Source organism: Monodelphis domestica, chromosome 7 (assembly GCF_027887165.1).
Source record: "Monodelphis domestica isolate mMonDom1 chromosome 7, mMonDom1.pri, whole genome shotgun sequence".
Lineage (NCBI taxonomy): Eukaryota > Metazoa > Chordata > Mammalia > Didelphimorphia > Didelphidae > Monodelphis > Monodelphis domestica.
Genome location: NC_077233.1, coordinates 173,452,912 through 173,477,050, shown reverse-complemented (window position 1 = coordinate 173,477,050; position 24,139 = coordinate 173,452,912). Strand labels below are relative to the sequence as shown.

The 24,139-nt window shown below is 41.6% G+C and overlaps 2 protein-coding genes across 2 annotated transcripts in view; one reads left to right on the top strand and one right to left on the bottom strand.

Annotated features, from left to right (window-relative positions):
• Window positions 1-4,376: 4,376 nt before the first annotated feature.
• On the top strand, window positions 4,377-23,569 carry PLK1 (polo like kinase 1). The gene is made up of 10 exons (XM_001377666.5): window positions 4,377-5,115; window positions 5,623-5,791; window positions 6,862-7,006; window positions 7,766-7,859; window positions 12,125-12,344; window positions 20,886-21,041; window positions 21,496-21,573; window positions 21,966-22,120; window positions 22,357-22,539; window positions 22,982-23,569. Exons 1-10 carry the CDS (start codon window positions 4,678-4,680, stop codon window positions 23,186-23,188), a joined length of 1,845 nt encoding a protein of 614 aa, XP_001377703.2. The 5' UTR covers window positions 4,377-4,677; the 3' UTR covers window positions 23,189-23,569.
• Window positions 23,373-24,139, bottom strand: part of ERN2 (endoplasmic reticulum to nucleus signaling 2) — a 35,757-nt gene continuing 34,990 nt past the window's right edge. Inside the window, exon 23 of the mRNA XM_007498764.3 lies at window positions 23,373-24,005. The gene's annotated coding sequence lies outside the window, so the exon portion shown is untranslated. The remainder of the gene's footprint in view (window positions 24,006-24,139) is intronic.

Below are 24,139 nucleotides of genomic sequence, written 5' to 3'. Positions count from 1 at the left end.
ACATGTTTTTAGATGACTACTAAGTGCTGGGACATGAGTTAGGTGATGGGGATGCAAAGAGAAAAATGAAACAGTCCTTGCCCTCAGAGGACTGACATTCTTTTGGGGGAGAAAACAGCACATCCCTATGTACATAAATTAAGATTGTACACAAAGTAATTTCCAGGGGGAGACCCCAGTTTTTATGTGAACAGCAATTTGTTAACAATAGAACAGGGAATGCAGAAAGGACAAGGTAAGGATCAGACTGAGTGGGAGAGGGATAGAGCTGATACTGATGAGTATGAGAGAGCAGGGAGTGGTGCTTAGGAACCAGAGTTTAAGCCTAGCTAACCTACAACCTGGAAGTATTGGAATACTGAGAGCTATAGGGCAGAATATTATCACACTCTTCATTGTACCAGCTGACTAATGCATGGAGACAGGGCACTGGACTTAGAGTTGGGATGACCCATGTTCAAATCCATTGTCAGACATTTATTAGCTATGTGACCCTGAGCAAGTGTGCTTCTATTTCCTCCTCTGTAAAATGACTGGAGAAGGAAATGGCAAACCATTCCAGTATGTGCCAAGAAAATCCCAAAAGGGGTGATAGAGAATCTGACACTATTGAAAAACAAACAACAATATTGGTTTGAGGTGGTTGGAGTAGGGGAGGAGTTTATACAAGACCAGAGTAGATATCAGGTCCCTGGTTCTACTTGGGGCCAGTTTTAAAAATGTAAAAAAACATAGGTGCTGTAATCAAAGGACTTGGATTCATGTTCCGACTTTGATGCTTATTACCTTTGTGATCCTGGGCTTCATTCAGCTTGTTTGCCTCAGTTTCCTCATCTTTAAAAGGAGGACGCTGGATTGGAAGACTTCTGTGGTTCCATCTAGCCTTGGAGCCTAAGATCAGGGAATGCTATTTTATCATATGTCTTGTTAAAATCTGGATTAAATATTTAATGCCGTTCTTGAGGGAAAGATGTGAGCTAGACAAATTAGATGGATTTGGAAGCTGTCAGATGACTATGCTCAAAGAAGGGTGTATGGTATGTTCAGGGAGGACTCCCACCTCTGGTGTGAGGGCTTGCCAAACTCATTTCAGGGCTGATCATCTATCTACCTTTGGTATCTCTCTTTCACCCAACTTTCACTCATGGCTCCAAGAAACTATAGCATGTGCAGTGACCACAAGCCAGTAAACCATCTTGGTAGACAGGCTAAACAGATTAAGGGTAAATGAAAAAGCCTCAAACCCATGGGTGAGTTAATGGGGTACCTACTCTAAGCATGTGAAGACTTCCCCCTGCAGATTGGGCAGACGAGGAAAATGTATTCCAGTGGCCATGAAGCAGGCGCTGTGGAGTGCTTAGAGCTTGGTCAGATATCAAAGATGCCAAAGTAATCCACTCTATCAATTGTCAGTCCTGACTTTTATCTTGCCACTGGACTTGGATGTCTCTGGAAGAGAGAATAAGGCTATGACTTTGTGAAACTCTGCTTCACTTAAATAGAATTCATACACAAGTCAAGACATCACTGGTCCTCTTCAAAAATGAAAGAACAGGGCCTCAATGGATAGAGCCAGGCCAAGAGATGGGAGGTCCTAGTTTCAAATCTGGCCTCATACACTAACTGTATGACCCTGAGCAAGTCATTTAGCTCCTGCCTTGGAATCAATACCAGTATTGATTCATGGAAATATTGATTGAAGGTAAAGGTTTTTAATTAATTAATTAAATAAAATAAAAATGTAAAAGTCAGTTTGGTTGGTCCCTAGTGGAATGCCAAAGAGATCTGTGCTTAGCCCTAGTCTGGTTAACATTATCAGTGATCTGGGAAAAGGCATAGATTATGCATTTATCAAATCTGCCCATCACAAATCTTGGTGTACTTGCAGTCATTTGGAAGGCAGAATTAGGATCTATAATCTCTAAAGGCCAGAACCTACCTAATAAAGTAAAAATTAAAAGGGGAAAGTATAAGTATCTATTCTTGGATTGTTAAAAAAAATCAAAGGTAGAAATACAGGATGGAAAGACCAGATAAAACAGCTATTTCATCTGAAACATTCAATTCGATTTACCAACTTATTGAAGGCACAATACTGAGCAAAAGATCGCCTTCAAGGTAGTGAATGACCCCTGGCCTCAGACATCCTTAAGGCAATTTCTGTTTCTGGACTTTGAGACCATAACCATCTCAGGTATACATTGATATCCTTTTCTCCTGGAGTCCTCATTTAACTCGATTCTCTTTAACTCCTTCCTTATCCCTCCCTCCCATCCCCAGTTTAAGAATCACGGAAAACACAAAGCTGAGTCTTGAACAGTATAGTTTTCAAGCCACATGAAATGGAGAGAAGTTTTCTTTTCTTTTTGTTTATTTATTTTTCCATAGTTACACAATTCATGTTCTTTCCCTCCCCTTTTTCCTCCTCCACTCCTGGAGCCAACAAGCAATCCCACTGGATTATACATGTATTATCACTTTACCTATTTCCATATTATTCATTTTTCTAATAGAGTAATCTTCTAACAACCCAAAACCCACATCCTATACCCATATAAAGTAGTGACAAATCATGTGTTTTTCTTCTGCATTTCTATTCCCATAGTTCTTTCAGAAAAAAGTTGCTGATTGCCAATGGCAAATGACTTTGTCCTTCCCAATTATATAAAGGAAAACTTATTTTTCAACTTGGTTAAGGTATTATAAGGAGTGGCTAAATCTTTACTGTTACTTTAGCATGTCATTATTGGCCCTTTACTCTCTATGGTTAGATCCTAGAGTTGGTCTCCAACTCTTTTTCTATCAGTCATTCTACGGAGAGGATACAAGATATATACAAGTAAACAAAACAAATACAAAGTATGTATATTAAAAACAATGTAAAGTATTTGGGTGTGGATCAGAAGAAAAAAATTACACTTTGAATTCGAAAGGAGCTTATGTTCTAATAGAAATTGAATTCAGAGGTATGTTGGTAAATGTCTAACAGCTTTCTGGGAAAAAATATCAGAATGACACATTTTTCAGTTTTATATGAATTATTATTTTCTTCATTACTTTCCTAAAAATCTAGAAATCAACAGAACAGTAAGTCAGGCTCTGATTCATAGCAATTGCCGATTTCCGAGGGATAAACCCTCACACAGAAAAATTTCAAGGGTTCTCTCCCTAAGCAAGTAACAGCTGACTCCAGCACCCCTCGGATTATAAAAATGTACATGAAAATTTAAGGAGGGAGAAAGCCCTAACAACTAAGGGGTAAGAGGAAAGGCGTCTAGTAGAAGGCAGTAACTGAACGGAACCAAATTAAGGGTTTTAGGAGTCGAAGTTGAAGAGGCAGGGCAATCCAGGAACGTGGGATGAATTTATTGATTGCCTATGCAAAGGCAGGGACAACTTGATAGGCGATCCCCAAGTCCTCTGAACTGCAAGTAGATCGTTTTTATCCGAACCTAAGAGGGCAATGAGAGAAGAGGGATAATGAACAATAAGTTTGGAACGGTGGGTTACGAAGGGTTTCTCTATATTCCATGACCAATCCTAGAGGTATTGGAGAACCATGTAAGTTCTTAAACAAAGGAGCGACATTTTAGGAGGGACTCCGACAAACTGAAAAGGGTTCAGAAGATGTCGGGGGTTGGTGAGAAGTCCAAAGTCCATATTCACTTGGCGAAGAGTTCCAGGAACGGGGGATATTTAGAATGACAAAGGGAAGACCCTGGCGGGAGAGGTCTAGACCGACGGTAGCCTACTTGTATTTGAAGGACTGTCAAATCAAAATGGGATTAGCTTGTTGTGCCTTGGCCCCAGAGGGCAGAACTAGGGTCAGCAACGGAAAGTTATTTACTTTCCTGTTTAGGAAAAACTTTCCAGCATTTAGAACTACTCAAAAGTAAAATGAATTTGCTTCTGCAGAGGTGTGTGTGTATGCACACGCATATGCATACACACCCACAAATATATATATATATATGTGTGTATATATATATATATACATATACATATATATATACACACATATAATCTTCAAACAAAGACTTGGATGACCGCACGAAATCACTGTATGGGAGAATTCTTGTTCAGCTACAGATTGAACTAGCTTCATGGAGATCCCAGATAGTTCCTGGATAATCATCTATTTATTTACTTCTCCCCTAGATTCCTTAAGAAGGCTTCGCGTCTAGCGTTTCCATTTCTCTTTTCCATTCTGGCTGTAGGAGTTGACCCAGATTGTGAGCGCCCTCCCGCTGTCAATAAAGTTTGTTGAAAGCTTTGCTTGCCTTCGAAGGTTGGGAGGGGAGTCTTGGCGAGGGCGCTCCCATAGTGCCCCGCGGCAGGCGGGTTTGGATTTTAAATCGCTGCAGCCAATCGGCGGCGCGGACCGCTCGGTAACGTTCCCGGCGCTGGGTTTGAATTCTGGGCTAGTAGCACTGACTCTGCGGCGGCGCTCCTAGGGGCTGGGCAGAGCGAAGCCAAGCCAAGCCGAGCCAAGCCGAACCGGAGCTGCTGCACCGCACCGGAGCCAGGACAGCCAGCACAGCCAGCACAGCCAGCACAGCCAGAACAGCCAGCACAGCCAGCCGGGTGGAAAGCAGCAGGAGAACGGAGCGGCAGCCGGTGGGACAGGGAGAGGCGCCGGGTCCAGCTGGGGACAGCGGCGGCGGCGGCGGCAACAACATGAGCACGGCTCCCGTGAAGCTGCCCCTGCGGCAGCCCGGCGTGGGCTCCTCAGAGCCCCGGGGCAAGCCGGCTGGCACCGGCGGCGGGGCCGGAGGAGGCGGCGGGACTGCAGCCGCACCACCTGCGGCTGCCCCGGCCAAGGAGATCCCGGAGGTGCTGGTGGACCCGCGCAGCAGACGGCGCTATCTGCGGGGCCGTTTTCTGGGCAAGGGCGGCTTCGCCAAATGCTTCGAGCTCTCGGACCTGGAGAGCAAGGAGGTGTTTGCGGGCAAGATCGTGCCCAAGTCGCTGCTGCTGAAGCCGCATCAGAAGGAGAAGATGTCCATGGAGATCAATATCCACAAGAGCCTAGTCCACCAGCACGTCGTCGGTTTCCACGGCTTCTTCGAAGATAGCGACTTCGTTTTCGTGGTACTGGAGCTGTGCCGGAGGCGGGTGAGGAAGGACTCCTGGAGATGGATTTGGGGGGGGAAGGGGAGACGTTGGGCCCCTGGGGTGCAATCAGAGGGCTAGAGGGCCCCAGCTTCCCTAGAGGGCCTGCAGGAAGGTGGAGGAGGAGAGAGTGGGAGTGGGGGTGGGGCGAGCTTTCTTTCCTACCTAGCCGTCACCATAGAACCAGCGTCGGCACTTAGCAAAAACTCGGGGCGGGGGTTTTGAGGCTGGGCCGAGTTGAGCACTGACCCCACGTTCTATTGTGTCCTCGAGTTCTTAAGTTCAAGGCCTCTCTGGATGTTTGCATATTGCAAGTCCCTTCCAGGGCTCAGAGTGAGGAAGTGGGTAGCTCATAAGTTTCTCCTTATACTGGGTTAGGGTGGGAGAGCCTCTGCCTCCTTTTTCCCCCCTAGGTTTGAATTGGGGCCTAGACCTAGACGACCCGCACCTCCCTTAGAGAGTCTAAAACCCTTTGACTTAGAGCTTGTCTCTTTTCCCTGCCTCCCACAGTCTCTACTGGAGTTACATAAAAGAAGGAAAGCTGTGACTGAGCCTGAGGCCAGGTATTACCTGCGGCAGATTGTCCTGGGCTGTCAGTATCTCCATCAAAATAAAGTTATTCACAGAGACCTCAAGTTGGGTAACCTCTTCCTCAATGATGACATGGAAGTGAAGATCGGTAAGACTGAGGATCCCTCATACCCCTAACCAAGCTGGGATTTTGTGCAGAACTTTATAAATGGCACATGATGAGTTCTGTGTGAGGGCTCTGAGCAAAAACTTCATAAATGCATATAATTGCACGATGAAGGGGGCAGCTGGGTAGCTCAGTGGATTGAGAGCCAGGCCTAGAGACGGGAGGTCCTAGGTTCAAATCTGGCCTCAGACACTTCCCAGTTGTGTGACCCTGGGCAAGTCACTTGACCCCCATTGCCTAGCCCTTACCACTCTTCTGCCTTGGAGCCAATACACAGTATTGACTCCAAGACGGAAGGTAAGGGTTTAAAAAAAAAACAAAAAAAAATAATTGCACGATGAATATGGGGGGGGGTAAACAAATCCCCCAAATGGGGGTTAGTCTAAAATCTTTGGGTTTGGCACCTTTTCCACAAGCTAAAAAGCCTTGGAAAGACAGTCATATAGTTCCTGTTTAGCTTTGCTATTAAGTAACTCCTCTTGGCTAAGCAGCACACAACATCGTGGAAGCAAGCTATACACTGGGGAAGATTTCAGTGCTAAATTGCTTATGATTATTATTAACCTGGAGTCATATTTCACTTGCAGAACCCTCTGTTTTTTTAGAAAAGTAAGGTGGTGTGGTAGGCACAGAAGTGAGGACAGTCTGGCTGGTCCTAAAAGGACACTGTAGAAACCACGTTTGCCTTTGTTTCTCCTGTACAGTAGAACTGGGGAACCAGTGAAACTGAAAGGAAATCTGGATCTTATTTCAAAATAAATTTTTGACTGGCAACTAATGCACAAGGGAGGATATAACTTCTCTTCTCATCCTATATAATAGGATGAGACTGGGGAGTTAATTCTCACAGGCTTTGGGACTACCCTAGTCTGGAAAAGTGGGATGGAAAAATTCTATTCTATGTTATAGGCCACAATGAGACCAGCTTTGTTGAAAGGATCCCAGGCTATTAGGTGCCAGAAATGGGCATCAATGACAACCTAAATGGGACTGTAGATCAAACCAATCTGAATTCCTAAGAAGAATGATTTGCTTCTTAATTCCTACTATAGGGGACTTTGGATTAGCAACCAGAGTAGAATATGATGGTGAGCGGAAGAGGACCCTCTGCGGAACACCCAACTACATAGCCCCTGAGGTGCTAAGTAAGAAGGGTCACAGCTTTGAGGTGGATGTCTGGTCCATTGGGTGTATCATGTGAGTAGTGGGCTAACTCAGTCCTTTATTGGGAGTCCAGGAACTAACGACCTTCCTTTTGTAGTTCCCTTATCCTTAGGACAATTTTTGTCTCAAGGAAGGGTAGACTAGAAGGAAGGATGATCCAGGAAAGTGGGATTTTAGTCAGTGAGATACTTGAGAACCCTGGGTTTTGGAGACAGTTGAGAAGGTGGGCAGGACATGTGGAAAGGCTGACTCTTGCTTTTAGGTGATTGTCGTTATCTAGACAAAGATCCTTAGAGCAGAGGGAATGGAAGTGTGTCCCTCTTGATATGACATCCCACTGGGGGCCTCTCCCAATCAGTAGCTACTTTCTTATAGTAGCTAAATGAACCCTTTGCTCTTGGTTTGGCCTCTTAAGACCTGAAGAATGTTTTTCTACATCTCTGCACTTTCGTACTTGCTTACCAAAAAAGGACTTCACAAGTACAAGATGATGGAAGCAAGATTCTAAATTTTTTTGAAAAAACTTTCTTGATGTCTTAGCTGGCTTACAAGTTCAATATGTGGCAGCCAAAACTAATATGATCTTGGGCTGCATTTAGAGGTAAAGCTTCCAGTCAATAAGTAGGGAAGGAGGCAATTATTTTGTTATACTTAGACTCTTCCTGGAGTATTATGTTTAGTTCTGGGAAAAAACACTGAAGAAAAGAAATTGTTAATAAGGTGGAGGATGTCAAGGGGAAGGTAACCTGGATTGTAAAGTGAATGGCCTTTAAATATTCCTTATATTTGCAGGTATACTTTATTGGTAGGCAAACCACCCTTTGAAACCTCTTGCTTAAAGGAGACCTACATCAGAATCAAGAAAAATGAATACAGCATTCCCAAGGTAAGCTGAGCTTCCAGAGTGACCATACCACTGATTTCTGGGACTTCTGAGTGAGTTGATATATATTAATTTAAGGTTGCCAAGGAATTCAGCTATGTAATTCCTAAATGAAAACTCAAGTCAGCAGTCAACCTTTTATAGAGTTTAATTACAAACAGGAGGAAGAAAGGAATTAGAGATAGAGAGAGAGAGGGAGAAAGAAAGGGGAGAGAAGGGAATAGGGCTTAAATACCCCTTCTGTTAAGGCTGGGCCAAAAGGCCCAAGCCCTTAGATAGCTGAGGCAAAGAAAGGAGATCAGTCCCTATTACTCACGTGACCAACATGGAGAAAGAGTCTCAGGGGCCTCCACCTCCAGCTTCCTTCAGAGCCAACTCTCAAAGCACCACCTCTCAGACCAAAAACCTCTCCAACCACCCCTCAGTCCTCAGACCCCTCTATCTTTAAGGAAACCATCCAAGTTCCCTCCCCTCAGTTCTCACATCTACCAATCACTGTCCATGTCTTCCCTGTGCCAATGGTGGCTCTAGCTTAACCCAGGACCGCCCAGAGGTCTGTGGCTTTGCACATGTCTGTTGAAGGTCATATTCTCAATAATTAAATCTTGATCCTTTGCTGCAGCCCTTCCTAATCCTGTTAGGACTGAGTGGGGTGGAGATTGTAATTTCCAAGACCTGGTTCTGTCATTCCAAGTATCTCTATTGTATCAATTCTAAAATCAATCATGACTCAAAGAAATTCCTGTTCTATGCTTAAGCATAGGTCAAAGCCCTTTCCATTGTTCAGCAAAAGGTTTCTGTCCTAAAGTAATCTTAAGAAGGGAGGAGGAGGAACCTCCCATGCCAATGGGGTTCACATTCCAATAGAGTTCCCACTATCAATAGGAAATTTTTCAAGTATGAAATTTCCCAATGGTGAAATTTCCAACATTTATAAGTCTAAGGAATTTTAAGGTTTACAGAGTCATGGGGCAGGAAGTCCTATGCCTAACATCTGTCTCATAGAAATGTTATGGATACACTATTCTCACTTCATATATGCTTCACTTTGATTCCCATCCCTTCACTCCTACTTTAATTCAAACCTTTATTTCTCCTTGCCTGTATTATTGCACAAACTTCCTAACTGGTTTCCCCACATCCATTTTCTCCTCTGTCTGGTCCACTGTCTACATAGTTGCCAAATATTTAATTATTAATAAATTTAATATTCCTAACCTGACCATTTCACTTCCCTGCTCAATAAGCTTTACTAGCTCCAAATTGCCTAATGTATAAAATATTAAGTCCTTTGTTTGGAATTTTAAAGCCCTTTGTAAGATGCCTTATTGCACATTACATTCCAAACTGACCTATTTGCTATTGATTCCATGCCTTTGTACAGGCTATGTCTCTTCCCCATACATTCCCTCCTCACCTCTACCATCTAGAATCCTTAGCTTCCTTCAAAAGGCTCATCTCAAGTGCCACTCCCTAAATGAAGTCAACCTTGATCTGCCAAGTTGTTTATGCCATTCTCTCTAGAAATTAATTTTTATTTTTATATACGTTTTTTAAGTTTAGCTATCCATGGTTATGGTTTTTCCTCTTAATAGAATGTAACCTCCTACAGGGCAAAGATTGTTCATGGTAATCCTAGGATCTTAGCACAATGCCTGGCACATAGTAGGTGTTTAATAAATGGTTGTAAAATAAATGAGTTGATTTTTGTTACCAGTGTGTATGTGTGTGCATACAAGAACATTTTAGGAGTAAAGAGGGCAGTTGGGTAAGGGTATAGCTTTCAGAGTTCAGGTGGCAATTTGGACCAGCTGAATAGATTTGGTTCATTTATGGCTAAGACTTTGCTTCTGAATTCTTTATTATTGTATTGTTTTACATTACAATGGGCAGCTAGGTCATGCAATGGATAAAGCCAACCCTGGAGTCAGGAAGACTTATCTTTCTGAGTTTAAATGTGTCCTCAGACACTAGTTATGTGACTTTGGGCAAGTCGCATATCCATTTGCCTCAGTTTCCTTGTCAGAAAAAAAGAGCTGGAGAAGGAAATGCAAATCACTCTAGCATCTTTGCTAAGAAAACCCTGAATGGGGTCACAAAGAATCAAATATAACTGAAAATAACTCAGTGACAACATTATTTTACATTTATTAGAAAACTTTTTGAGGATTCTGCCTTCTGAATCTCATTGTAAAATATGCGCTAATAGAAAAATCTCATCTATAACCTTTTAAGTGATGGATTGGGAATACTACCTTGTTATAGAGAGCTTCAGAAAACAATCACCTTAAGCCTGAACTGAAAGATTTCCTCTTTAAAACCTGAGAAAACTTCCACTGTGAGGGCTTTTCAAAGCTTTAGCAACACTAATTTGAAATGCTACTTAGAAGTAGTTTTTAATAACCATCAACTAGGAATCTACACTCCTAAAAACACATCTCTCAACTACATCCAGAGTATGAAATCAGATTGGCCCTAGGTCTGCTGTAAGACTTCAAGAATATACTTTGGTTTTGTAGCATTGATGACCAGGAAAACTTTTGTTTGTACCTGCTATGAAAACACATTGGTGTGTTCTGGAAATTTAAGAAGGAATTCAGTGGAGGCAGTTCAGTGGCTCTGTGGATATAGAGAGCCAAATCTCTGTAGCTGACTAGATTTTTGTCACTGGATTTTTAAAAAACATTTACTTTCTGTCTTAGAATCGATATTAAGTATAGGTTCCAAGGCAAAAGAACAATAAGGGCTGGGCAGTTGAGGTAAAGTCCAGGGTCACACAGTATCTGAGGCCAGGACCTCCCATCTCTAGGCCTAGCTGCCCCAGGTAGAGTGTTTTTATAACTACCTAAGAACTACTAGAGAAATAAACTTTGGAAGGTTGGAGTTCTGGGCTCAGCTGCTTTTCAGTCTTCCCTAGAGAATATATTAAAGTATTATTCTAGTGTGGGAGGGAATCTTATTTATGTTAGGAGCCTCCTAGCCCCACAGTCGGGAACAGTGCTATTGACCTACTGTGCCTTTGGGACAAAATCACTTGATCCTTTCTGGACTTGTTTTCTCATTTGTAAAATAAGAGTTGGTTTGGGTGACCCCAACAGTCCATCTGACTCAAAATCTGTGATGTTCAAATGGAACTGGGGTGATCTCCAATAGAACTGGGGCTTTGGCAAGCAACATACTGCCTCTGGGTAGGACTAGGTAAGGCCCCAGAAGGGGAGACAAATATTTTCATGTGCACAGGAAATGAAATTAAATTTCATGTCTATTGGCAGAGGTGGATTTCCTCCATGAAACCCTGGCCTGCCCAGCCTTTATGTCTTCATCTCAGGGAGGAATATCAGATTTCATTCTGGAGACCCTGGGGCTGGGTGTCCTCAGTCTAGTTCAAAGATCTTAGATTATATTCTGTTATATCTTCCTTGGCAAGAAGGTGTGAGGCCACGTGTTATGTCAGGCAGAGTCTACGCCTTTGAGGGTGTTTCAACCCTAGAAAACAGAGCAGGAGAAGAAGGAAAGAGGATCAGTAGAGATTGGGCCTTGGGAAAGGCCTGGCCTAGCCTGGGGAGGAGAGTTCTGCTATGGTCACAACTTCCTCTCCAATCCTTGGGCTATCTTACCTAAATCCTTGTCCTGGCTGCAGTGGATTCAATGGCTTTCTAAGCAAATCTGGGGCTTGTATACACAAGGCTGTGATTCTTTGGGCTTTGGACTACTGTCTAGAATTGGGGAGAGTCATCCTGGAGAAGCAATAAATGAGAACATCCCAGATTCTGCAGGGATGCTCTAGACAGCCGGTTCAGGTGTCTTAGGCAGCAAGGGTATCTGAATTCAAATCCTGCTATAGATACTCACTTTGGCAAGTCACTAACTTTTCTGGGCTTTGGTTTCCTCATCTGTAAAATGGTTATGGCCATCCAGGGATAGAGACTAGCCTGTGATTTTATACAGGGAGTCCCTATATGAGGGGACTCATCAATACAGGTCAGTGACTTCTCTGCGGCTTTCAGCCTTGAAAGGGTGGCTTGGGGCTTCTAGAGGTTAAGTGACTTGCCCAGGGTCACATAGCCAGTATGGGTTAAAGGCAGGACTCCATCCCCAGACTCCCTGGCTCCAGGGCCAACTTTCTATCAGATATTGGGTCTGTGAGCTTCAAATGTAGTGTTATGCATAAAGTATCGTGAAAAACTTCAAGTGCTATATAAATGTTAGCTGTTACCATTCATATTTTTTACCTTCCATTCATCGCTGTCTTCTCCTTTGGATTTTAGCACATCAACCCTGTGGCTGCCTCCCTCATCCAGAAGATGCTTCGCTCCGACCCTGCCTCCCGCCCCACCATTAGTGAACTTCTTAATGACGAGTTTTTTTCTTCCGGCTACATCCCCGCTCGGCTTCCCACGACCTGTCTCACCATCCCGCCGAGATTCTCCATTGCCCCCAACAATGTGGAATCTGGAGGCCGGAAGCCTCTCACAGCTCTCAATAAAGGTACAGGTCAGCCTCGGGCCTTCTGGTCACCTAGCCCCTAGCCTATCCTATCTTGCTGCCTCTCAAAGAAGGGACCAGGATGAACAAAGCCTTGAAAACAAGCAGAATTTCTCAGCCCACAGACCTTTTTTGTTTTTATGAACTCAGCCCTACCCTCACCCCCATCGGGGTGGGGCGCAGCTGGCGCCGCCCGAGGAATCCCTCTGTGCTTTCCGAGAAGAGGCCGGCTGTGGGTTAAGCTTAAGGAGTGAGGCTGGCACTTAGGTGGGAGGTAATAGCTAGCTCAGGTGGCAGCAGGGTTCCTCTGTAATTCTGCATCTAAACTGGCCCTTAATTCCAGGTTCTCCAGGGGGTGTTTGCCCTCAGAATCACCTAGCCTAGAAGAGTCACTTTCCACTGACTCTAAGCTTGGATAAGTCAAGCCATCACTCAGCGTTCAGGGGTAGCTGCACAGTTAACCTGGAGAATTATAAAACCAAGAGTAAGTCACTGCTTTGAAATGTAGCTAGTATGAAAATGATGAACCTCCCTCTTCAAGGGCAAGTCTTCTGACTGGCTTCAAGCAAAGGCTCTCCATGGCTCCCCATTGGGGAGTCATTAGGAAGGATCCCTATAAAGAGAGTTCCTGATGTTTTTTGTAAATATCATGGAGCCCTTTGACAGTCTGGTGAAGCCTGTGGGCTCCCTCTCACAACAGTGTTTTTAAATGCATAAAATAAGATGCGTGGGATTACAAACCAATTATGTTGAAATGTCATCATCAAAATATTGGGAATCATGTAGACTAATGTGACCCCTCAGGATTCCTTCAATTATGAGTCGATGAGAGAATGCCGTTTGGTTTAACCAGATACCTGGAACATGCCGTTACTGGGAATTGTGAGACTACATAAGCAAAGACACATTTCATGTATTTGATGAGATCTTTATATAACATTGTTCACAGCTCCAGAGTAGGGAAGCACACGATCACTACATTTTAACACAGTGATTTATTTGACGACTTTTTGGACCAGTTTCTGGAGTGGCTACATCTGAATACTGAAGCAGTGGGGGAGGGAGAAGACTGTTTCTATCATCTATTAGTAAGATGGCAAAGAACAGCACAAAGACCTTTTAAAATCTTATTTAACTCATCTACATATATTGTACTAGGTTAACAAGCTTAACCATCTAGAAGAATAACTATTCAGGTTTCTGATTTTTTAAATTTTAATTTATTTATTTGTTTGTTTATTTGGAAAAAGTTAGTTTGCTCACATGAGCATTGATCACTTCAGTTTCAGTTGCTGTTAGCAAGAGGCAGGCCGTTTCTTTTTAATGTAAGGTTTTTGGTTAAAAGACAAGTGCTGGTTTAGAGACAAATGAAAAGTAATGACATTTATACATAACAGGTAAAAATATTATGTCTTTTTTGAGGTTTATAAAGCTCCTCAAAACAACCCTGTGATTTAGGTAGGACAAGTATTATTATTCCCATTTTCTAGATAAGGGAAAATTTTATATAGAAAAATAATAATTTGAGGAAGTCCTCTTTTTCTGAGACTGAAACTAGTTCTCATTTCATCCTCTTTTTAAAAGTTTTGACACCTTTTTTTAAAAATTATTATTTCATTAATTCCCTTTTTATTTTCCCCCAATTATTTCCCAATTACATATTAAAATTTTTTTAGCAATCATTTTTCTGAAATCATTCTGCTCGTCATTTCTTATAGCACAATAGACTTCTCTCACAATCATATACCACTTGTACAGCTATTCTCCCATTGATGGGCTTTGCCTCAATTTCCAATTCTTTGCCACCACAAAGAACTGCTATAAATATTTTTGTATAAGTTAAGTCCTTTCCCTTTTCTTTGATCTCTTTGGGATAGAGACCTCATGGTATTGCTGGTTCAAAGGGTATGTGCTGTATATAGCCTTTTGGGCATAGTTGCAAATTGTTCTTGAGAATGATTGGATCAGTTCACAGCTAACAACAGTGCCTTGGTGTTTCCATTTTTCACATCCCCTCCAACACATGTCATTTTTCTTTTCTGCTATGTTAGTTAATCTGATAAGTTGGGGGTATTTTCTTAAAAGTTGTTATAATTTGCATTTACCTCATCAGTAGTTTTTTAGAGCATTCTTTTTTCATATGACTCTTCATAGCTTTGCTTTCTTCCTCTGAAAATTGCCCATTCATATCTTTTGACCATGTATCTACTGAGGAACAGTACTTATTTTTTATAAATTTGGCTCAATTTCCTACCTCTTTGAGAAATGGAGTCTACATCAGAGAAACTGGCTATACAATTTCCCTCCCATTTTCTGGTTTCCTTCTAATTTAGCTACATTATTTATATTTGTGAAAATGCTTTTTAGTTTCATGAAGTAAAAATTATCCATTTTACATCCTGTGTTGCTCTCCCTTCTGGTCACAAATTTTTCCCCACATCCATAGCTCTGACAGGTGCTGTTTTCTGTGCTTTCCAAATTTACTTATGATGTCACCATTTATATCCAATTTTAAAATTTAAAATTCATTTTAACTGTATCTTGTTATATGGTGTGAGATGTTGGTCTTTGCCTAATTTCTGCCAAAGTGCTTTCTAGTTTTCCTAGCAATTTTTTTCAAATGTTGAGTTCTTACCCCAAAAGTTTAGGTCTTTGGGCTTATTAAATACTAGATTATGATGGTCATTTTCTACTGCATATTGTGTAATAACTAATTTATTCCACTGATCTACTGCTATTTCTTTTTCTTCACTCATTACTAGAGCTAGCATTTCTAGTACAATATTGAATAATAGTGGTAAAAATGGGCATCCTTACTTCACTACTGATCTTATTGGGAAAGTTTCAAGTTTTATTTCCATCAAAAGATAATGCTTGTTTTGGAGTTTAGATGGATACTACTTAACATTTTAAGAAAGATTCCATTGATTCCTATCCTTTCCACTGTTTTAATGGAAATGGGTGTTATATTTTGTCAAAAACTTTTTCTTCTTTTCTTGATATAGTCATACAATTTTTGTTGGTTTTGGTTATTGATATGGTCATTTATACTGATCATTTTCCTAATATTGACCAGCCTTATGTTACTGGTATAAATCCCATGTGGTTATAGTGTATGATCTTTTGGGGATATTGCTGTAATCTCCTTGCTAGCATTTTATTTAAATTTTTTTGCACTGGAGGCAGCTAGGTGGCCCAATAGATAGAGAGCTTGGCCTGGAGATGGGAGGTCCTGGGCTCAAATCTGGCCTCAGACACTTCCTAGCTGTGTGATCCTAGGCAAGTCACTAAGATAGGATTTTTAAAAGTATTTTATTTCCTCTTCTGTTAATTTAGGCAATTTTTATTTTTGTAAATATTCATCTATTTCACTTGTTTATTTGTCTTATTTTGCATTTAATGTTTCTGCTTTCCTGTATTTCCTTGTGAGGTTTTTTTGCCCTAATACGTATCAGTTTTTGTGAAGGTACCATGGATAGCTGAGAAAAAGGCATTTTTATTCCCACACAGTTTTCTCCAGAGATCTGTCATATTTCATTTTTCTCAAGATTTTATTAATCTCCTTGACTTCTTTGTCATTTATTTATTTATTTATTAACCATATATTATGGTTAGGTTTAAATAATTTTGTAGGTTAAGGTTGAGGTGTACCCCACTAATATAGTTTTGCTATCTTATTTCCTCCTATAATTTATTTAAATTTTCCTTTAGGAATTTGTATATTATGCCTTTTGGTGCATATATGTTTAGTATCCATATTACCTCATTATTTATGGTTCCCTTTTAGCAAGATGTAGTTTCCCTGCTTGTTCCTTTTAATTAGATCTATTTTTGCTTTCTTTGTCAGAGATCATGATTGCTAGTTGGTATAAAATAGATTCTGTTCCAGCCCCTTATTTTAACTGTGTATTTTTTGTAAACAAAATATTGTTGGATTCTGTTTTCTAATCCATTCTGCTATCCACTTCCATTTTATGGGTGAATTCATCCCATTTACATTCACAGTTATATTTATTAATTGCATTTCCCTCCATCCTGTTTTCTTCTGCTAATCCTCTCTTTATCCTGTCCCTCCTCTCAAGTCTATTTTACTTCTAACTACTGCCTTTTATCTGCTCTTAGCTCATTCCCTCTTTCTCTTGTCCTTTTCCCCTCCTATTTCCCTAGTAGGTAAGATAGATTTATATTTATTATATTTATATTTGTATTTTATATATTTTATATTAGATTTGTATTCAAAATGCCTTTCCAACATAATCAGCCTATTCTTTCTTTCATTCCTTCTTTCTCTTTCTTTCCTTTCTTCCTCTCATCCTTCCCCACATCTTCTGTTTTAGAAATGATACTAAGTATCAGTTCCAAGGCAGAAAAATGGAAAGGGCTAGGCAATGGGTGTTAACTTGTCCAGGGTTCTGCTGAGCCACCTAAGCTAAACCTCCACACCTTCTTTCTGTGTAGAATGCTTCTAACTGCCCTAATGATGATAAAGTTCTTAAAAAACACATCTCATCTTACCATATAGACAGGTAAACAATTTAACCTTTTTTTGAGTCCCTATGGTTTCTCTTTCATGTTTAATCTTTCTATTATTCTCTTGAGTCTTATATTTCAAAGCCAAAATTTCTGTTCAACTGGTCTTTTCATCAGAAATGTTTGAAAAGTTCTTTTTCATTAAATATCCCCTTTTCCCCCCTTGAAGGATTATACTATGTTTTGCTGGGTACATTATTCTTGGTTCTACTCCCAGCTAGCTATTTTTGCCTTCTGGAATGTCATATTCAAGTTCTTTAATGTGTTAGCTGCTAAATCTTGTGTGATCCTGACTGTGGTTTCACAATACTTAAAATGGTTTTTTATCTTTACTCTTTGACCTGAGAATTCTGGAATTTGGCTATAATATTCCTCAGAGTTTTCATTTTGAGATCTCTTTTACGTGGTAATAAGTGAATTCTTTCAAATTCTATTTTAAACTCTGGTTCTAGGTTCTAGTTTATAGGGACGGTTTTCTTTTATTGAAATATGAATTGGCTCTTTATTTAATCATAGCTTTCAGATAATCCAAAATTTAAATTATCTCTACTGAATCTATTTTCCAGATCAGTCTTTATCCAATGAGAGATTTCCCATTTTCTTCTATTTATTTCATTTTTTTACTTTCTTTCTTTCTTTTTTTTAATACCTTCTGTCTTGGTATTGGTTCCAAGGCTGAAGAGTGGTGAGGGCTAGGCAATGGGGGTTTAGTAACTTGCCCAGGGTCACACGGCTGAGAAGTGTCTGAGGCCAGATTTGAACCTAGGACCTCCCATCTCTAGGCCTGGCTCTATTCATTGAGTTACCCAGCTGCCCCCTGTTTTGTTTCTTGATGTCTCAAGAAGTCATTAGATTCTACTTGCTCAATTCTAATTTTTAAGAAATTATTTTCTTCAGAAAGAGAATTTATTCATTTCCCATTTTATCAATTCTGTTCAGTTACATTAAAGTTCCAAGATATGTCTACCTCTCTCCCTACCCCACATTAGAGAGAGCATCATTTGACCAAAAAAAAGTATATGTAAAACCATTCCATGTATACTTCCATCTATCCATTCTTTCTCTGGAGGTGGACATTCACAATTATTCTTCAAAAAAGATTTCTATTGTATGCAATGTTTTCTTGGTTCTGAATTTTTTTTTTTTGTGGCTCTTCATAATTTCATGGAAGATTTTTCATGTTTTTTTTTTTAATTAACCTGCTTATCATTTTTTAGTGTGCAGTAGTATTCCATCACAATTGTGTGCCACAACATAATCAGTCATTCCCCAATTGATGGGCATCCTCATAATTTTCAGTTCTTTGCCACTGCAAAGAGAACTGCTATAAATATTTTAGAATATAGGGGTTCTTTTCCTTTTTCCCTAATTACCTTAGGAAGTAAACCTAATAGTAATATTACTAGGTCAAAAGGTATACACAGTTTTACAACTCTGGGCATAATTCCAAATTGATCTCCAAAATGGTTGGATCAGTTCAGTTCCACCAACAGTGAATATCCGCCCATTTTTCCATATCCCCTCCAACATTTGTAATTTTCCCCTTTTTAATCATTTTAGCCAATCTGTTGTGTGATTTTGATATCTGAGTTGTTTTGATTTGCATGTCTCTAATCAATAATGATGTAGAGTGGTTTTGCATAGTTATATATAGCTTTGATGCCTTCATTCGAAAACTATCTGTTCATATCTTTTGACCATTTATCAAATTGAGAATGGAATGCTCCTATTCTTATAAATCTGACAAAGTTCTCTGTATTTTTAGGAAGAATACCTTTATCTGAGAAATTGTCTATAAAATATTCCCCCACCCAATTTTCTGCTTCTAATCTTGGCTACATTGATTTTATTTATACAAAAACCTTTTAATTAAATGTAATAAAAACTTTCCATTTTATATCTCACACTGCTTAACTTTTGTTTTTTCTTAATACTTTCTCTTCCTGTCTGTAAATCTGATGGGTAATATGTTCTCTGTTTTACTAATTTGCTTATGGTATCTCCCTTTATGTCTAGGTCATGTATCATCCTTTTTGACCATATCTTGGTAAATAGTGTAAGATATTGGGCTATATATACCTAGTTTTTGCCAGACTGCTTTCCAATTTTCCCAGTAATTTTTACCAAATAGTGAATTCCTATTCCCAAATCTTGGTTCTTTACATTTGACAAACACAAGATTACTAGAGTCTTTTACTGTTTTGTTCTGCGAATCTACCTGTCTATTTCTTAGCTAGTACCAGATAGTTTTGATCATTATTGTCTTATAATACAGTTTAAAATCTGTTACTGTTAAACCTCCTGCCTTTAATTTTTAAAGTTAATTCCTTTAATATTCTTGGTCTTATTTTTTTAGCTCAACAAAATACATTTTTGGTCAGTTGAGATGGTATTAAACAAATAGTTTAAGTAAAATTGTCATTTTGATTATATTAGCTCTGACTACCCACAAACAATATTTACTTTCTTTTTTTAAAAATAACCCTTACCTTCTGTCTTAAAATCAATACTATGTATTGGTTCCAAGGCAGAAGAGTGGTAAGGGCTAGGCAATGGGAGTTAAGTGACTTGTCCAGGGTCATACAGCTAGGGAGTATCTGAGACCAAATTTGAACCTAGCATCTCCGCCGGTCTCTCAATCCACTGAGCCACCCAACTACCCCACCTGTTTTTGTTTTGACTGTTATACTTTCCAATATTTTATTCTGTGTTTTTTTTTTTCCTAATGGGTATTTCTTATTATATCTTTTTATATTATCTCTTCTTTGGATATGTAGAAACATTGATGATTTATGTGGACTTATTTTAGATCCTTGTAACTTTGCTAAAATGTTTAATTATTTCAACTAACTTTATTTGAATCTCTAGGCTTTTTAAAATATACTATCATATTGTTTGCAAAAAGAGATAGTATTATTACCTCTTTGACCATTCTAATTCCATTTTTTTCTCTCCGCAATTGCTAGCATTTCTAGTACAATATTGAATAAGAATAATGCTAATGGAAGGTATTGTTCTTAAATGCTTTTTTGTCCCTTTTATCAAGCTGTTAATTATATCTTCCTTTGCTTTAATTTCTTTACCTCATTTTCCCTTTACCTCTCCTTTTTGATTTTAAACAAAAAATTTAGCTCTTTTGGAATTATTGTTTGGTTTGTTTCCTTTATACCTTTTCTTTGAGGTTTTGCTTGTATGGCTATTGAAGTTTTTTTTGTCTTCATCTGCATTTTATCCTTATTTTCCCATCACCAGAGTAGATTTTTATGGTTAGGTTCTTTTTTGTTGTTGCTATTATCTTGATTTTTCACCCTATTTCTTATTTTTGGAACTTTGGTAATATTGGACACTATTATTGAAATGAGGAGAGAGTTGGGGTGGGGGTTACTGTCTCAGGCTTCACTTTTTCACATTGCTGTTTTCAGAACTAATTCTGGGGTTTGGAAGTGTTTGGTGCTTCCTGTGTGGTATGATGGTCTCCAGCTTGAGAATTCTTGAAGCTGTTGCTGGTTCGGTTGTCACCATCTAGTCCCACCATTGATTTTAATCCATGTTGGCTCTGGATCAGCTTCCTCTCCTGTATCACAGATCTTTCTTTCCAACATCATATGTTGTCTTGGGCTGGAAGAGTGTCCAATTCTGACCTTTTGTTGGCTTTGACACTCTTGAATTTAATTTCCAGAGTTACTTAAAGTTTTTTTGAGGGGAATATTGGAAGAGTTCAGCAAAGTGCTCTTTAGTCTTACGTTCTGGCCCTCTTGGCCTCCTTTTTTGAGAAAGAAGTGGATCAAAGGGAATGACTTTTTGGCATGCTAGGGGAAGTGAGGCTGGGTGGAAATTCCTCCTTTACCTCCTCCTGTAGCCAGGTAAAGAGGGCAAAGATTGGGTGAAGCAGCTGCTGGTCCATGTTGCTGGGCCTTATCTGAAACCTTTGGGTGCCCTGAGGACTTTCTAGTTGTCTCCCGAGTCTGTCACTGGTCTGGTAAACTTTTCTGTCCCAATTCTGTCTCTTCCCAGGAATGGATAGCCCTGCCCCTGAGCGCCCCCTTGAAAAGGAAGAAGTGATAGTACAGGAACCAAATGGACCCCCTGACTGCTACCTCTCTGACATGCTTCAGCAACTCCTCAGTGTCAATGCGGCAAAGCCTTCTGATCGAGGATTGGTGAGACAAGGTGAGTCTTAGCCCGATGAAGGATGTAGATAGCTTTTGGGAAGAGAGAAGTCTGTCTAAGCCACACCCCAATTTGCAGGGCTATTTATTGTGTTTTCAAGTTGGGAGGGAAGGGGAATTTATCTATTTGAAGGGCTATAAAGTAGAGCTATTGGATTTAAGTTTTCCTTGGATATGTAGGACTAAATGGATGAAAACTAGGAGACTTGATTTTGCCTTCATTGTAAAGAGAACTTAGAGACTTGGAGCTGTCTGGTAACAAAAAGGGCTACCTCATGAGGTAGTGAGCTAACTGCATTTAGAATTGTTCAAGCACAGGCTGGATAGCCACTTGCCAGGGATGTTTTAAAAGCATTCATGTGCTAGGGAAGGGTTTAGACTACAAGAGCTGTACATTCCCATTCGGCTCTTGAAATTCTGCTACTTAATTATTTCATATTCTGCTTCTCTTCCAGAGGAGGCAGAGGACCCTGCCTGCATTCCCATTTTCTGGGTCAGTAAATGGGTGGACTACTCAGACAAGTATGGCCTTGGTAAGTTCCAGCCATGTTCCTTTTGACTCACTCAAACAGGGGTGGATAGAAATGTCCTCATCTGGAAAAAAGGAGGTCAGACTTGGTGAGCGGGAGGCGTACCTCCCTCAGAATGTAGGCTGCTTTCCTGGCCTCTCCTTCTCTCGTGGACCTCAAACTGCCATGAATTCTGTCCCAGGAACTACTTTACTGGGTTGGGATAGGTCGTTCCTCTGTCCGAAAATGGAAAGTAAGAGATGCTAGCTTGACTTGAGTGTCTTTCAGAGACGGTCTCCTTGCTATTGGCCATCAAGCTCACACAGCACTGGGTGCCCCAGATGGGTGCGTTGTGTGAAAGTTCCCATAATGTGACATTGCTCCGTTATCCGTCTGACTGTCCCTTGCGTGCCTAGGATACCAGCTCTGTGACAACAGCGTGGGAGTGCTGTTCAACGACTCCACTCGGCTCATTCTGTATAACGACGGGGACAGTTTGCAGTACATCGAGCGAGATGGCTCCGAGTCCTACCTCACCGTGCGTTCCTATCCTTCACCGCTGACCAAAAAGGTGAGCTCTGGAAGAGGTCAGCAGCTGCTCTGGCCTGCCCTCACTAATGTGGGCTTAGACTTAGGCGTGGGGTGGTCCCCAGTGGGGTGGGGGCTCTTTTGTCCTCAGTGTCTCATCATTCTTTTGCCCTTTCTGCGGACCACAGCTGTGAGGGAAATCCCCGCACTAGCCCAGGAAGACCCCGACTCTGGGGATGTACTGAGGGCTATTGCATCCCCCTTCCTTTCCTCCACTAGATTACTCTCCTCAAGTACTTCCGCAATTACATGAGTGAGCACTTGCTGAAGGCTGGGGCTAACATTACTCCGAGAGAAGGGGATGAGCTGGCTCGCCTTCCCTACCTGCGAACCTGGTTCCGCACACGTAGTGCCATTATTCTACACCTCAGCAATGGCACTGTACAAATCAACTTCTTCCAGGTGAGCTTGCAGGTGTTGGGGTGAGAGCACCCTGACCCAGACTGGGGGGAGGTATGATGGGTTTAGAGACTAAGGACCTTAGTTTAATTCTTAGCTCTTGGGAGCAGCTGGGTGGCTCAGTGGATTGAGAGTCAGGCCTAGAGACGGGAGGCCCTAGGTTCAAATTTGACCTCAGCCACTTCCCAGCTGTGTGACCCTGGGCAAGTCACTTGACCCCCATTGCCTAGCCCTTACCGCTCTTCTGCCTTGGAGTCAATAGACACTTTTGACTCCAAGACGAAAGGTAATGGTTTAATTCTTTACTTCGAGTGAATTGCTTTTCTCCAGGCCTGTTTTGGTATATACTAAGGTGTTTGGATTAGGCCTCTGAAGTGCTTTTTAGCGCTAGAGTCATGAATCCTCTGAGCTCACCCTGGGCTCTTGCCCCGTCTGCCCACTCTAGGACCACACGAAGCTGATATTGTGCCCCTTGATGGCCGCTGTGACTTACATTGATGAGAAGCGGGACTTCCGAACGTACAAGCTCAGCCTCCTGGAAGAGCACGGCTGCTGCAAGGAGCTGGCTAGCCGCCTGCGCTATGCGCGTACCATGGTGGACAAATTGCTCAGTTCCAGGTCAGCCTCAGCCCGCCTCAAGGCCTCCACGTAGGCCGCCTGAGACTGTTTGCTTCTCAGCCCGACCCCGTCTCCCCACAGACTCAGACCTAGGTCCGTGGGCCCTGGGTTCTGTGAATGGCTCCCTGCCCCTAGCCTTATTTCTTTATATACCCTTGCCTGGCCCGGATGGATCTGTCCCCATCTAACCCCACCAAAAAAAAGGAGAAACAAGAAAAAACTTGGAATAGCAACCCTCGCTTTCTTCCTTGTCTCTGTTCTTCGGGGAAGGAAGTTTCATGTGTAAGTTATTTGTACACGGTGGTGTGCCTTAGGACTCCTTGTTCTCCTTGAACTGTACAGAAACTTTTTTTTAAAGGAACTTGGGCATCCCAGCCCTTTGGCTTTATAAACATTAAACATTAATTTGCAAGTACTCGGGTTCTGTATGTGATGTGCTCCGGGGTGTGAGGAGTGTCCCTGAGGAGGGAGGCAGGGGAAGCCCAGCAGGTCTCGCTGCGGACAGTCTCGGGTCCGAGTCCAGGGGCCAGCCAGGCGGCCGGTGCGCAGCGAGTCCCTTGGCGCCCCGCTGCCTCCTGGGGCCGGGCTCTTAGTGTGCATGAGTCACTGGGATTGTACTGGACCGGAAGTGGAGAGCAGGGATTCCTGACCGAGCAGATCTGTGGCAGGCGGCCCCGGCGCCTGTCCTCCGGGCCTGGGACGCAGCATGGCACGTCTTCAGTTGTCTGACGTTCGCTCCCTGCACCTTCTGGGCCTTTGCTTCTAATCTACAAAATGGAGGCGTGAATTCTGGCTTGCCGTCCTCCGCTCATAGGGCGTTACGTGAGACGTCCCAGCATTGTGGCAGCACTCTGTAACAATAATGTCATGATTAGGTAGCCATCTGGCGGCACAGCGGAGCTGAGAGGGAGCTGGAGGGAAGAGAGCCGGTGGGGTGGCCTGCGAGAAGGGGGCTCTTGGTCCTGACAGACTGGCTCACACTCTC

Coding starts and splice junctions, on each gene's coding strand:
- PLK1 (XM_001377666.5), top strand. CDS start 4,678: ATGAGCACGGCTCCCGTGAAGCTGCCCCTGCGGCAGCCCGGCGTGGGC. Junction 5,792..6,861: donor TGACATGGAAGTGAAGATCG/GTAAGACTGAGG, acceptor TTCCTACTATAG/GGGACTTTGGATTAGCAACC. Junction 22,540..22,981: donor TACAAATCAACTTCTTCCAG/GTGAGCTTGCAG, acceptor TGCCCACTCTAG/GACCACACGAAGCTGATATT.